Source organism: Pezoporus occidentalis, unplaced genomic scaffold (assembly GCF_034315485.1).
Source record: "Pezoporus occidentalis ecotype Australia unplaced genomic scaffold, CSIRO_AGI_Poc_V1 ctg464, whole genome shotgun sequence".
NCBI classification, from domain to species: domain Eukaryota; kingdom Metazoa; phylum Chordata; class Aves; order Psittaciformes; family Psittacidae; genus Pezoporus; species Pezoporus occidentalis.
Genome location: NW_026915796.1, coordinates 1 through 14,313, shown reverse-complemented (window position 1 = coordinate 14,313; position 14,313 = coordinate 1). Strand labels below are relative to the sequence as shown.

The 14,313-nt window shown below is 58.3% G+C and overlaps 1 protein-coding gene across 1 annotated transcript; it reads right to left on the bottom strand.

The window, feature by feature from the left end:
* Positions 1–3,738: 3,738 nt before the first annotated feature.
* Positions 3,739–13,643, bottom strand: TARBP2 (TARBP2 subunit of RISC loading complex). The gene is made up of 9 exons (XM_062636029.1): positions 13,594–13,643; positions 12,530–12,737; positions 11,461–11,566; positions 9,897–9,968; positions 9,696–9,768; positions 6,236–6,353; positions 5,990–6,117; positions 5,261–5,450; positions 3,739–3,958 (listed from the first exon to the last, which is right to left on the bottom strand). Exons 1-9 carry the CDS (start codon positions 13,594–13,596, stop codon positions 3,801–3,803), a joined length of 1,056 nt encoding a protein of 351 aa, XP_062492013.1. The 5' UTR covers positions 13,597–13,643; the 3' UTR covers positions 3,739–3,800.
* Positions 13,644–14,313: the final 670 nt, after the last annotated feature.

Below are 14,313 nucleotides of genomic sequence, written 5' to 3'. Positions count from 1 at the left end.
GTTGGTTTAGGTTGGGTTGGGTTAGGTTGGGGTGGTTCAGTTTGATCTGGGTTGGGTTGTTTTGGGTTAGGGTGGGTTGGTTCAGTTTGGTTTGGGTTGGTTTGGTTTGGTTTAGGTTGGGTTGGGTTGGGCTGGTTCAGTTTGGTTTGGGTTGGTTTGGGTTAGGTTGGGTTGGGTTGGTTTAGGTTGTGTTGGTTTGGGTTAGGTTGGTTTGGTTCAGTTTGGTTTGGGTTGGTTTGGTTTAGGTTGGTTTGGTTTGGGTTGGTTTATTTTGGTTTGGTTTGGGTTGGTTTAGGTTGGTTTGGGTTGGTTTAGGTTGGGTTGGTTTGGGTTGGTTTAGTTTGGGTTGGGTTGGTTTAGGTTGGGTTGGTTTGGTTTAGGTTGGGTTGGTTTAGGTTGGGTTGGGCTGGGTTGGTTTAGGTTGGGTTGGGTTGGTTTAGGTTGGGTTGGTTTAGGTTGGGTTGGTTTAGGTTGGGCTGGGTTGGTTTAGATTGGGTTGGGTTGGTTTAGGTTGGGTTGGTTTAGGTTGGGTTGGGCTGGGTTGGTTTAGGTTGGGTTGGGTTGGTTTAGGTTGGGTTGGTTTAGGTTGGGTTGGGCTGGGTTGGTTTAGGTTGGGTTGGGTTGGTTTAGGTTGGGTTGGTTTAGGTTGGGTTGGGTTGGTTCAGTTTGGTTTGGTTTGGGTTGGGTTAGGTTGGGTTGGTTTAGGTTGGGTTGGGCTGGGTTGGTTTAGGTTGGGTTGGGTTGGTTTAGGTTGGTTTGGTTTAGGTTGGGTTGGGTTGGTTTAGGTTGGGTTGGTTTAGGTTGGTTTAGGTTGGGTTGCGTCGGTTTGGTGCTGCTGGGCTGAAGTGGATTCATTTGGTGCCTGCCTGGCAGGGGCTGGAGCTGGATGAGCTTCAAGGCCCTTCCCACCCCACCCTATGCCATGATCATGATCCAGTGATTCCCAGTTAGAGCCAGGCGGCAGCAGCAGGGCTTCACCTGGAGGCTCCCCTGCTCCCCACTGGCACCAGGAGCTTGGTGCTGCCACCGCAGCAGCAAGAGGAGCTGACGGGGGGCACCGGCCCTCACCGATCCCAAAGGCAGACAGCGGGAGCACGGATGCTTCCCCGGGCACCAGGAAACACATCCCCACCACTGACCCTTCAATCCCGCACTGGTTTCCAACCCCTCGCTCGCTTGGCCTCCGGACCCTAAATGCACCCACATCGATCCCAAGCTTCCCCCTGATCCCATCCTGAGTTCCTCCGGTGCCCAGCATCCCCCTGTACAGCTCCATCCATGGGGCTCCCCAGGCCCTTGTGGGGCAGGGACATTTGGGGATGCTGATGGGGCTTGGGGCCACCGTGGGGCGACCCACGTGGGGAGCCACAATGGGGGGCTCTGGGGCTCACCCAAGGGGTCCCTCTGGCACCCCACACCGCAGGGGGTATTCCAGCGGCTCTCCAAGTCCTGGGGACCCTGGGCCGTGCTGGGCTGCGGTGCCCTTCTCTGTGGGCAGCATTTAGGGATCCTGGGGTGCCCGATTGTGATGGAGACCCCCAAAGCTGGTCCCTGCCCTGCTCCCCATAGGCTGCATGTGGGGCTGTTGCTATGGGAACGATGGATGCGCTTTAAAGGCACAGCCCCACAGTTGGGATCCGTGAGCATCCTCCGGGTGCTCCTTGCCCCTCTTGTGGTGCCCCATCCCTTGTGTGAGTGCTTGGCACAGCCCGGGGGGGGTAGGGGGGGCTTTATCAGCCCCACACAAGGGCTCAGGAGGATCCTGCCCCACGGTATCGACAGCAACACCCACGTTTGCTGCGGGTGATAACCCCTGGGTGCGAGCGGAGCCTGAGGCCAGCTCCGTGTCCAGGCTCTCCCCTCCCTTCTCCCCTATCAGCAAGGAGAGGAGAAGGCTCCTGAAGGGGCGACCCGAGAGCAGCTCCAGGGCCTGAAGGGGCTGCAGGGAACCTGGAGAGGGGCTTGGGACAAGGGATGGAGGGACAGGCCAAGGGGAATGGCTTGAACCTGCCCGGGGGGAGACTGAGATGAGCTCTGGGGCAGAAGCTCTTCCCTGGGAGGGTGCTGAGGCGCTGGCACAGGGTGCCCAGAGGAGCTGTGGCTGCCCCATCCCTGGACCCTGGCAGGGACCTGGCCCAACCACAGCCCCCAGTGCCCCCCCCCAAGGAAGATACGAGGCAGGAGTTTACCCCCCCCCAGCTTTATTCCCAAAGCCCCAGCTCTGTCCAGGCTCCATGGGCAGCATCAGCAGGGCCAGGTCCCCACACTGGGCACCAGTGCGTCTGTCCATGGGGCTGGGGGTCTGCCTGGGTGGCCATGGGTGCAGCTGGGTCCACCAGTTGGGGTCCAGGGGTCTGTCCATGGGTCCATGTAGGGGTCTGTCCATGGTCTGTGTGTCCATGCGTGGGTCTGTGGCCATCCATAGATCACGGTTGGGGGTGTCACCTGCCCCCCACTATGACATGCATGTACTGCAGCACGTTGTCTGTGGGTCCGTCCATGTGTCCGTGGGTCTGTCCATAGGTTTGCGTGTCCATGTGTCTGTGGGTCCGTCCGTCCATCCGTGGGTCCATGGGGTGCCCATGGGGGTCACTTGCCCCTGGCCATGACCCGCAGGTACTGCAGTCCATGGGTCCGTCCATGTGTCCGTGGGTCTATCCATGGGTCCGTCCGTGTGTCCATGTGTCCATCCATGGGTCTGTCCTTTGTCCGTGGGTCCATCCATGGGTCTGTCTGTGGGTCCATCCATGGGTCTGTCCGTGTGTCCATCCATGGGTCTGTCCTTGTGTCCATCCATGGGTCCGTCCGTGTGTCCGTGGGTCTATCCATGGGTCCGTCCGTGTGTCCATGTGTCCATCCATGGGTCTGTCCTTTGTCCGTGGGTCCATCCATGGGTCTGTCTGTGGGTCCATCCATGGGTCTGTCCGTGTGTCCATCCATGGGTCTGTCTGTGTGTCCATCCATGGGTCTGTCCTTGTGTCCATGGGTCCATCCATGGGTCTGTCTGTGTGTCCGTGGGTCTATCCATGGGTCCGTCCGTGTGTCCGTGTGTCCATGTGTCCATCCATGGGTCTGTCCTTTGTCTGTGGGTCCATCCATGGGTCTGTCCGTGTGTCCATCCATGGGTCTGTCTGTGTGTCCATGGGTCCATCCATGGGTCTGTCCGTGTGTCCATGGGTCCATCCATGGGTCTGTCCGTGTGTCCGTGGGTCTATCCATGGGTCCGTCCGTGTGTCCGTGTGTCCATGTGTCCATCCATGGGTCTGTCCTTTGTCCGTGTGTCCATCCATGGGTCTGTCTGTGTGTCCATCCATGGGTCTGTCCTTGTGTCCATGTGTCCATCCATGGGTCTGTCCTTTGTCCGTGTGTCCATCCATGGGTCTGTCTGTGTGTCCATCCATGGGTCTGTCCTTGTGTCCATGGGTCCATCCATGGGTCTGTCCGTGTGTCCATCCATGGGTCTGTCTGTGTGTCCATCCATGGGTCTGTCTGTGTGTCCGTATGTCCATCCATGGGTCTGTCCCTGTGTCTGTGTGTCCGTGGGTCCATCCATGGGTCTGTCCCTGTGTCTGTGGGTCCATCCATGGGTCCGTCCTTGTGTCCATGTGTCCACCAATGGGTCTGTCTGTGTGTCCATCCATGGGTCTGTCCATGTGTCCGTGTGTCCATCCATGGGTCTGTCCGTGTGTCCATCCATGGGTCCGTCCCTGTGTCCATGTGTCCATCCATGGGTCTGTCCGTGTGTCCATCCATGGGTCCATCCCTGTGTCCGTGGGTCCATCCATGGGGTGCCCATGGGCTCACTTGCCCCCGGCCATCACCCGCAGGTACTGCAGCGCGTTGCGGGCAGCCTGGGCGCGGGCGCCGGCGCGCGATGGGGCCGCCCCATGGCACACGGTGGCCGGTTGGGTCGAGAGCTCCACCAGGCACTGGTGCAGGCCACTGAGGCTCAGCGCGTCTGGGGGGGACAGGGACAGGTCAGTGACCCCCAACCCTCACACACCCCTGCCCAAGAGCAGGCTGCACCCATGGGTGCCCCAGTGCTGAGCACATGGACACCCATGGCCATGGGTGCCACATGGTCCATGTGGCATCAAAGGTGCCACAGCCTATGGGGGGCTCATGGGCATCCATGGGCTGGGGTACCCATAGGTGCCCAAAGCCTAAGCACATGGGTGTCAATGGGTGTCCATGGGGGGCTCATGGGTGTCCATGGGCTGGGGTACCCATAGGTGCCCAAACCCTAAGCACACGGGTGTCAATGGGTGTTCATAGGGGGCTCATGGGCATCGATGGGCTGAGGTACCCATAGGTGCCCAAACCCTAAGTACATGGGTGTCAATGGGTGTTCATAGGGGGCTCGTGGGTGTCCATGGGCTGGGGTACCCATAGGTGCCCAAACCCTAAGCACATGGGTGTCAATGGGTGTCCATGGGGGCTCATGGGCATCCATGGGCTGGGGTACCCATAGGTGCCCAAACCCTAAGCACACGGGTGTCAATGGGTGTTCATAGGGGGCTCATGGGCGTCCATGGGCTGGGGTACCCATAGGTGAACAAACCGTAAGCACACGGGTGTCAATGGGTGTCCATGGGGGGCTCATGGGTGTCCATGGGCTGGGGTACCCATAGGTGCCCAAATCCTAAGCACATGGGTGTCAATGGGTGTTCATAGGGGGCTCATGGGTGTCCATGGGCTGGGGTACCCATAGGTGCCCAAACCCTAAGCACACGGGTGTTAATGGGTGTTCATAGGGGGCTCATGGGTGTCCATGGGCTGGGGTACCCATAGGTGCCCAAATCCTAAGCACATGGGTGTTAACAGGTGTCCATGGGGGTTCAAGCACCCATGGGTGCCCAAACCCTGAGCTCATGGGTGTCCATGTGGGGCTCATGGCTGCCCATGGAAGACTCGTGGGTGTCCATAGGCTGGGGCACTCATAAGCGCCCAAACCCTAAGCCCATGGGGGGCTCATGGTGTCCATGGGCTATGGCACCCATGGGTACCCAAAACCTGAGCTCATTGTGTCCATGGGCTGTGGCACCCATGGGTGTCCATGGACTATGGCACCCATGGGTACCCAAACCCTGAGCTCATTGTGTCCACGGGCTGTGGCACCCATGGGTGCCCCAACCCTGAGCCCATGGGTGTCCATAGGTGTCCATGGGCTATGGCACCCATGGGTACCCAAACCCTGAGCCCACAGGTCCCACAGCTCCCTCCCGCACCCAGAGGCACCCATAGGGTGCACGGTGCTCACCGATGTCGAGGTAGCTGATGGCGAAGCTCTGCTCCTCGGAGAGCTCCTGCAGCAGGGCGCAGGCGCCCGCACCCATGGGTGCCAGGGGGTGGCTCCGCAGCTGAAGCATCTTCTCACCCACCGAGTTCCGCAGGGAATCCCAGGTGCAGCCGGGGGCCCGGCCCCGCAGCCCCTCCAGCCGGGGGCACCCCTGGGGGGGGCACGGGGTGAATGGGGACCCCCCAGCACCCCGTGGGGAGCTGGCAGCTCAGGGACCCTCCACACACCCCCATAGGGTGCCCATGTCCCCATTAACTCCTAAGGATGCTCTGGGTGCCTGCATCCCCCCGTTATCCCTCAGGATGCTCTGGGTGCCTGCATCCCCCATTATCCCTGGGGATGCTCTGGGTGCCTGCATCCCCCATTATCCCTGGGGATGCTCTGGGTGCCTGCATCCCCCCCTTATCCCTCAGGATGCTCTGGGTGCCTGCATCCCCCATTATCCCTCAGGATGCTCTGGGTGCCTGCATCCCCCCGTTATCCCTCAGGATGCTCTGGGTGCCTGCATCCCCCTGTTATCCCTCAGGATGCTCTGGGTGCCCGCATCCCCCGTTATCCCTCAGGATGCTCTGGGTGCCTGCATCCCCCCGTTTTCCCTTGGATGCTCTGGGTGCCTGCATCCCCCATTATCCCTCGGGATGCTCTGGGTGCCTGCATCCCCTGTTATCCCTGGGGATGCTCCGGCAGTACCATGGAGAACTGATCCTCCTCCACCTCGGCCTCGCTGCCCTCCCGCTGCTCCATGGGCACGTTGTGGATCCGAACCAGCATCTTGGCGGCCGCGTTGCGCTTGGCCAGCTTCTTGGAGGTACCACTGCCTGCAGGAGTGGGGGGAACAGGGACAGGGATGGGGGTGAGCCCATTGCCTGCTCTGTGCGCCCCCCCCCCCATTGATGGGGACATCGGGGGTGCCCCATAGCCCCCCCATAGCCCCACCGATCTCCACGAAGCGCTCCACGCGGCAGGTCATGGTGAACTCCTTGCGATGCGCCGGGCCCGACTCCTGCGTCACCGTGTACTCGGGCAGGCGCCAGCCCTTCTGCACCACCAGCTCCTGCGGGGCCACGGGGCAGGGATGGGGTCAGAGGGCTCCTGTGCCACCCGCACGGGCACAAACAGCCCCAGAATGGGGATAAAGGACATCAAAATGGGATAAAGGACATGAAAAAGGGCACAAACAGCCCCAAAATGGGGATAACGGACATCAAAATGGGGATAAAGGACATCAAAATGGGGATAAACAGCCCCAAAATGGGGATAACGGACATCAAAATGGGGATAAAAGACATCAAGATGGGGATAAACAGCCCCAAAATGGGGATAAAGGACATCAAAATGGGGATAAAGGACATCAAAATGGGGATAAACAGCCCCAAAATGGGGATAAAGGACATCAAAATGGGGATAAAAGACATCAAGATGGGGATAAACAGTCCCAAAATGGGGATAAAGGACATCAAAATGGGGATAAACAGCCCCAAAATAGGGATAAAGGACATCAAAATGGGGATAAATGACACCAAAATGGGGATAAAGGACATCAAAATGGGGATAAAGGACATCAAAATGGGGATAAAAGACATCAAGATGGGGATAAACAGCCCCAAAATGGGGATAAAGGACATCAAAATGGGGATAAAAGACATCAAGATCGGGATAAACAGCCCCAAAATGGGGATAAAGGACATCAAAATGGGGATAAACAGCCCCAGAATGGGGATAAAGGACATCAAAATGGGGATTAACAGCCCCAAAATGGGGATAAATGACACCCAAATGGGGACAAATGACATCAAAATGGCCATATATGATTTCAAAGTGGGGATAAAGGACATCAAAATGGGAATAAATGACACCCAAATGGGGATCAATGATACCAAAATGGGGATAAACAGCCTCAAAATGGGGATAAATGACACCCAAATGGAGATAAATGACATCAAAATGGGGATAAATGACACCAAAATGGGGATAAATAACAAAATGGGGATAAACAGCCCCAAAATGGGGATGACACCTAAATGGGGACAAATGACATCAAAATGGGGATAAATGATATCAAAATGGGGATAAATGATACCAAAATGTGGATAAACAGCCCCAGAATGGGGATAAATGACACTTAATGGGGACAAATGATACCAAAATGGGGATAAACAGCCCCAAAATGGGGATAAATAACACCTAAATGAGGACAAATGACATCAAAATGGGGATAAATGATACCAAAATGGGGATAAATGACATCCAAATGGGGATAAATTATACGAAAATAGGGATAAATGATACCAAAATGAGGATAAATGATACCAAAATAGGGATAAATTATACCAAAATAGGGATAAATGACACCAAAATGGGGATAAATGATACCAAAATGGGGATAAATGATACCAAAATAGGGATAAATGATACCAAAATAGGGATAAATGATAACAAAATAGGGATAAACAGCCCAAAATGGGGCTAAATGATATCAAAATGGGGATAAATGATACCAAAACAGGGATAAACAGCCCCAAATGCAGATGACACCAAAATAGGGCTAAACAGCCCCAAAATGGGGATAAATGACACCAAATGGGGATAACCAACACCAAAGCAGGAATAACTGTCCCCAAATGGTTCTCCCTCCCCAAAATAGGGATACCCATCTCCGGAATGGGGATAACTGGGCCTAAAATGGAAATAAATGGGGAGAACCGACACCAGAAGGGGGATAACTGACACCAAAATTAGGAGAGCTGTCCCCAAAATAGGGATAACTGCCCCCAAAATGTGTCTCCATCACCAAAATAGGGATAACTGTCCCCAAAATGGGTCTCCATCACCAAAATAGGGAAAACTGTCCCCAAAATGGGTCTCCATCACCAAAATAGGGATAACTGTCCCCAAAATGGGTCTCCATCACCAAAATAGGGATAACTGCCCCCAAAATGGGTCTCCATCACCAAAATGGGGATAACTGTCCTCAAAATGGGTCTCCATCACCAAAATAGGGATAACTGCCCCCAAAATGGGTCTCCATCACCAAAACTGGGATAACTGCCCCCAAAATGGGTCTCCATCACCAAAATAGGGATAACTGTCCCCAAAATGGGTCTCCATCACCAAAACAGGGATAACTGTCCTCAAAATGGGTCTCCATGACCAAAATAGGGATAACAGTCCCCAAAATGGGTCTCCATCACCAAAATAGGGATAACAGTCCCCAAAATGGGTCTCCATCACCAAAATAGGGATAACTGTCCCCAAAATGGGTCTCCATCACCAAAACAGGGATAACTGTCCTCAAAATGGGTCTCCATGACCAAAATAGGGATAACAGTCCCCAAAATGGGTCTCCATCACCAAAATAGGGATAACAGTCCCCAAAATGGGTCTCCATCACCAAAATAGGGATAACTGTCCCCAAAATGGGTCTCCATCACCAAAACAGGGATAACTGTCCCCAAAATGGGTCTCCATCACCAAAATAGGGATAACAGTCCCCAAAATGGGTCTCCATCACCAAAATAGGGATAACTGTCCCCAAAATGGGTCTCCATCACCAAAACAGGGATAACTGTCCTCAAAATGGGTCTCCATGACCAAAATAGGGATAACAGTCCCCAAAATGGGTCTCCATCACCAAAATAGGGATAACAGTCCCCAAAATGGGTCTCCATCACCAAAATAGGGATAACTGTCCCCAAAATGGGTCTCCATCACCAAAACAGGGATAACTGTCCCCAAAATGGGTCTCCATCACCAAAATGGGGATAACTGTGCCCAGATGAGGAAAACTGACACCAAAATGGGGATAAATGACCCCAAAATGGGGGTAAATATCCCCAAAATAGAAATAACTGTCCCCAGCCAGAGAAATATCCTCAAACTGTGCATAAATGTCCTAAAATGGGGATAAGAGTTCCTGAAAGAGGGATAACCCCCCCCAAAATGGGGATGAACATCCCCAAACTAGAACTGTCCTCAAAACGGGTCCCCTGTCCCAAACAAAACAGGGATAACCATCCCCAAAACAGGGATAACCATCCCCAAAACAGGGATAACGGCCCCAAAACAGGGATAACCATTCCCAAAACAGGGATAACCATCCCCAAAACAGGGATAACCATCCCCAAAACAGGGATAACCATTCCCAAAACAGGGATAACCATTCCCCAAAACAGGGATAACCAACCCCGAAACAGGGATAACCATCCCCAAAACAGGGATAACCATTCCCAAAACAGGGATAACCATTCCCAAACAGGGATAACCATCCCCAAACAGGGATAACCATTCCCAAACAGGGATAACCATCCCCAAAACAGGGATAACCATTCCCAAAACAGGGACAACGGTCCCATGGGGGGGGTCCGTGTCCCCTCTGCCCCCCTACAGTGTCACCCACCTGCAGGGCCCCCACGGGGTTGCACTCGGCCTGGGGGGGGGCCACGGGGCTCTTCATGTCCATGGGGGTGCCCCTGGTGTGGGGGGGGGAGATGGGCACAGAGTGAGGGGGGGGGCCCAGGGCACACCAGGACCCCCCCCATTGGGGGGTTGGGGGGCAGGGGTTGGGGGGGACACACATTGGGTGCCCCCCACCCATTACCTGGGGGAGGGAGGGGGCACAGTGGGTGCCGGGGGGGGCGCCTCAGCCGGGGGCTCTGGGAGGGAAGGAGAGCTTGGGGAGAGAAGGGGAGAGGTTAACACTGACCCCCCCGGTTCCCATGGGACACCCACATCCCCCCCCAGCCCCCCCAGTTCCCATGGGACACCCACATCCCCCCCCAGCCCCCCCAGTTCCCATGGGACACCCACATCCCCCCCCAGCCCCCCCAGTTCCCATGGGACACCCACATCCCCCCCCAGCCCCCCCAGTTCCCATGGGACACCCACATCCCCCCCTGGCACCCCAATTCCCATGGGACACCCACATCCCCCCCTGGCACCCCAATTCCCATGGGACACCCACAGCCCCCCCCAGCCCCCCCAGTTCCCATGGGACACCCACATCCCCCCCCAGCACCCCCAGTTCCCATGGGACACCCACATGCCCCCCAGCCCCACACCAGTTCCCATGGGACACCCACATGCCCCCCCCCAGCACCCCCAGTTCCCACATGGGACACCCACATCCCCCCCCAGCACCCCCAGTTCCCAGAGAAGACACCCACATCCCCCCCAGCCCCCCAGTTCCCATGGGACACCCACATCCCCCCCTGGCACCCCAATTCCCATGGGACACCCACATCCCCCCCCAGCCCCCCCAGTTCCCATGGGACACCCACATCCCCCCCCAGTTCCCATGGGACACCCACATCCCCCCCCAGCCCCCCCAGTTCCCATGGGACACCCACATCCCCCCCAGCACCCGCAGTTCCCATGGGACACCCACATCCCCCCCCAGCACCCCCAGTTCCCATGGGACACCCACATCCCCCCCCACGCCCCCCAGTTCCCATGGGACACCCACATCCCCCCCCCAGCACCCCAATTCTCTTGGCTCCCCTAAAACACCCCCCCCCCAACCCTGCACCCCCAGACCTGCCTGGGCACCCTCAACACCCCCCCCCAAAATCCAACTGAACTCCACAACCCCCCCCAGATCCCTTGGGATGCTCAATCCCCTGCATCCCCCATCACCCTGGGTACCCCCAAACCCATGTGAGCTCCCAAATCCCTTGGGATGCTCAATCCCTGCCTGCATCCCCCATCACTCATGGCACCCGCAAACCCATCTGAGTTCCCTCAATCCCTTGGGATGCTCAATCCCCTGCATCCCCCATCACCCTGGGTACCCCCAAACCCATCTGACCTCCCTAAATCCCTTGGGATGCTCAATCCCCTGCATCCCCCATCACCCTGGGTACCCCCAAACCCATCTGAGCTCCCTAAATCCCTTGGGATGCTCAATCCCCTGCATCCCCCATCACCCTGGGTACCCCCAAACCCATCTGAGCTCCCTAAATCCCTTGGGATGCTCAATCCCCTGCATCCCCCATCACCCTGAGTACCCCCAAGCCCCCCTGACCTCCCTAAATCCCTTGGCCAGGACCACTGGACCTGCATCCCCCATCACCCTGGGTACCCCCAAACCCATCTGAGCTCCCTTCCCGTGCTGCACCCTGACCCCCACCCATGAACCCCCAGCACCCTGGGGTCCCCCCCCTCACCTGGGCTCCTCGGGGGGGGTGGCCTCCAGCATGTCCCCCCCTTTGAGCAGCTTCAGGGCCACCTCGGCCGCTTTGTGCTTCGCCGCCTTCTTGCTGGGTCCCTGCCCTGGGGCACCCATTGGGTGAGCTGGAGGGGTCTCCCAGGGTCCCCCCCAGTGCTGCACCCTGACCCCCACCCATGGGACACCCAGATCCCAGGTAATCCCTCCATCCCAACCCACTTTCTGGGCTCCCAATGGGGGGGTGGCATCCCAAGCATGGGGATCCCCCCTCCAGCAGCTTCAGGGCCACCTCGGCCGCTTTGTGCTTCGCCGCCTTCTTGCTGGGTCCCTGCCCTGGGGCACCCATTGGGTGAGCTGGAGGGGTGGGGGGGGTGCAACACCCAGGGTCCCCCCCAGAGTTCTCATTGGCTCCCAGTTCCCTTGGGACACCCAGATCCCAGGTAATCCCTCCATCCCAACCCACTTTCTGGGGTCCCAATGGATCCCTGAGCATCCCAAGCATGGGGATCCCAGATGATCCCTCCATCCTCAACCCACTTTTGGGGGTCCCAATGGATCCCTGAGCACCCCAAGCATGGGGATCCCAGATGATCCCCCCCACCTCAACCCACATTTGGGGTTCCCAATGGATCCCTGAGCACCCCAAGCATCAGGATCCCAGATGACCCCCCCCCCCCCAAACCACTTTTTGGGGCCCCAACGGGACCCTTGGTGATTCCCCTACCCCAACCCACTTTTGGGGACCCAATGGATCCCTGAGCACCCCAAGCATCAGGACCCTTGGTGATTCCCCTACCCCAACCCACATTTGGGGTTCCCAATGGACCGCTGAGCACCCCAAGCACCAGGATCCCAGATGATCCCCCCCACCTCAACCCACGTTTGGGGCTCCCAATGGAGCATTCCAAGCACCAGGATGCCAGCCCATCCCTGAGGGCTCCCAACGGGATACCTCCCACCAGGACCCCCCCAGCACATCCCCACCGTGTCCTCCCTGCCCTCTCCCTGCATCCCAGCCAAGCGGGACGGGGATGGACACAGGGCGGGAGGGGGGTGCTGGTACCCACCGGTGCAGCTGATGTCCCCCACGGTGACTCGGAAGGTGAAGTTGGGCTGGTGGGCCTGGCCCTCGGCCTTCAGCAGGTCGTAGCCCGGGGTCTTCCCTATGCGAGTGCCATATTCCTGCAGGAGGCTGATGGGCGTCTTCCCGGGATTGGCGGCCAGCATCTGCTCCAGGCTAGGGACAGGGCTGGACCAGCCCGGCATCACCAACAGTGTGGGGGCATCACCAACAGCGTGGGGGCATCACCAACAGTGTGGGGGCATCACCAACAGTGTGGGAGCATCACCAACAGCGTGGGGGCATCACCAACAGTGTGGGGGCATCACCAACAGTGTGGGGGCATCACCAACAGCGTGGGGGCATCACCAACAGCGTGGGGGCATCACCAACAGTGTGGGGACATCACCAACAGCGTGGGGACATCACCAACAGTGTGGGGACATCACCAACAGCGTGGGGACATCACCAACAGCGTGGGGACAGGGGGGCATCACCAACAGCATGGGGGCATCACCAACAGCGTGGGGGCATCACCAACAGCATGGGGGCATCACCAACAGCGTGGGGGCATCACCAACAGCGTGGGGGCATCACCAACAGCGTGGGGACAGGGGGGCATCACCAACAGTGTGGGGACATCACCAACAGCGTGGGGGCATCACCAACAGTGCGGGGACATCACCAACAGCGTGGGGACAGGGGGGCATCACCAACAGCGTGGGGGCATCACCAACAGTGTGGGGACAGGGGGACATCACCAACAGCGTGGGGGCATCACCAACAGCGTGGGGGCATCACCAACAGCGTGGGGACATCACCAACAGTGTGGGGACATCACCAACAGTGTGGGGGCATCACCAACAGCGTGGGGGCATCACCAACAGCGTGGGGACAGGGGGGCATCACCAAAAGCATGGGGGCATCACCAACAGCGTGGGGGCATCACCAACAGTGTGGGGGCATCACCAACAGTGTGAGGACAGGGGGGCATCACCAACAGCGTGGGGACAGGGGGGCATCACCAACAGTGTGGGGGCATCACCAACAGTGTGGGGGCATCACCAACAGCATGGGGACAGGGGGGCATCACCAAAAGCATGGGGGCATCACCAACAGCGTGGGGACAGGGGGACAAGGGGACACGGTGGCAGTGCCTTGCACATGGGGACACGGTGGCAGTGCCATGCACATGGGGACAGGGTGGCAGGGCCATGCACATGGGGACGCTGCTGCGTGTGTGCATCCCGGTGTAAGTGGTACCCAGGGGTCCCGGCTGTACCCCGGTATCCCAGGGGATATCCGGGGGGGGGGGGGGGGGTGGCATCCCAGTGGGTGCCGTGGATCCCAATGTACCCCGTGAGGGGGTACCCCGGTGTCAGGGAGGGGTTTCCGGGGGCTGTATCCCCGTACTGGGGGCTGTATCCCGGGGCTGTGTCCCGATATCGGGGGGTGTATCCCGGGGCTGTATCCCGGTGTCGGGGGGTGTATCCCGATATCGGGGGGTGCATCCCGGGGCTGTATCCCGATATCGGGGGGGTGTATCCCGGGGCTGTATCCCGGGGCTGTGTCCCGATACCGGGGCTCTATCCCGATGGGTGGGGGGTGCGTCCCGGTACCGGGGTGGGTGTGTCCCGGGGGGGGGCTGTATCCCCGTGTATTCCGATGTGGGTGGGACTGTATCCCGGTGTATCCCCCTGTATCCCGATGGGGGGGGGGGGGGGGCTGTATCCCTGTGTGCCCCGCTGTAACCCGGTTCGGGGGTGGGCTGTTTCCCTGTGTATCCCGGGG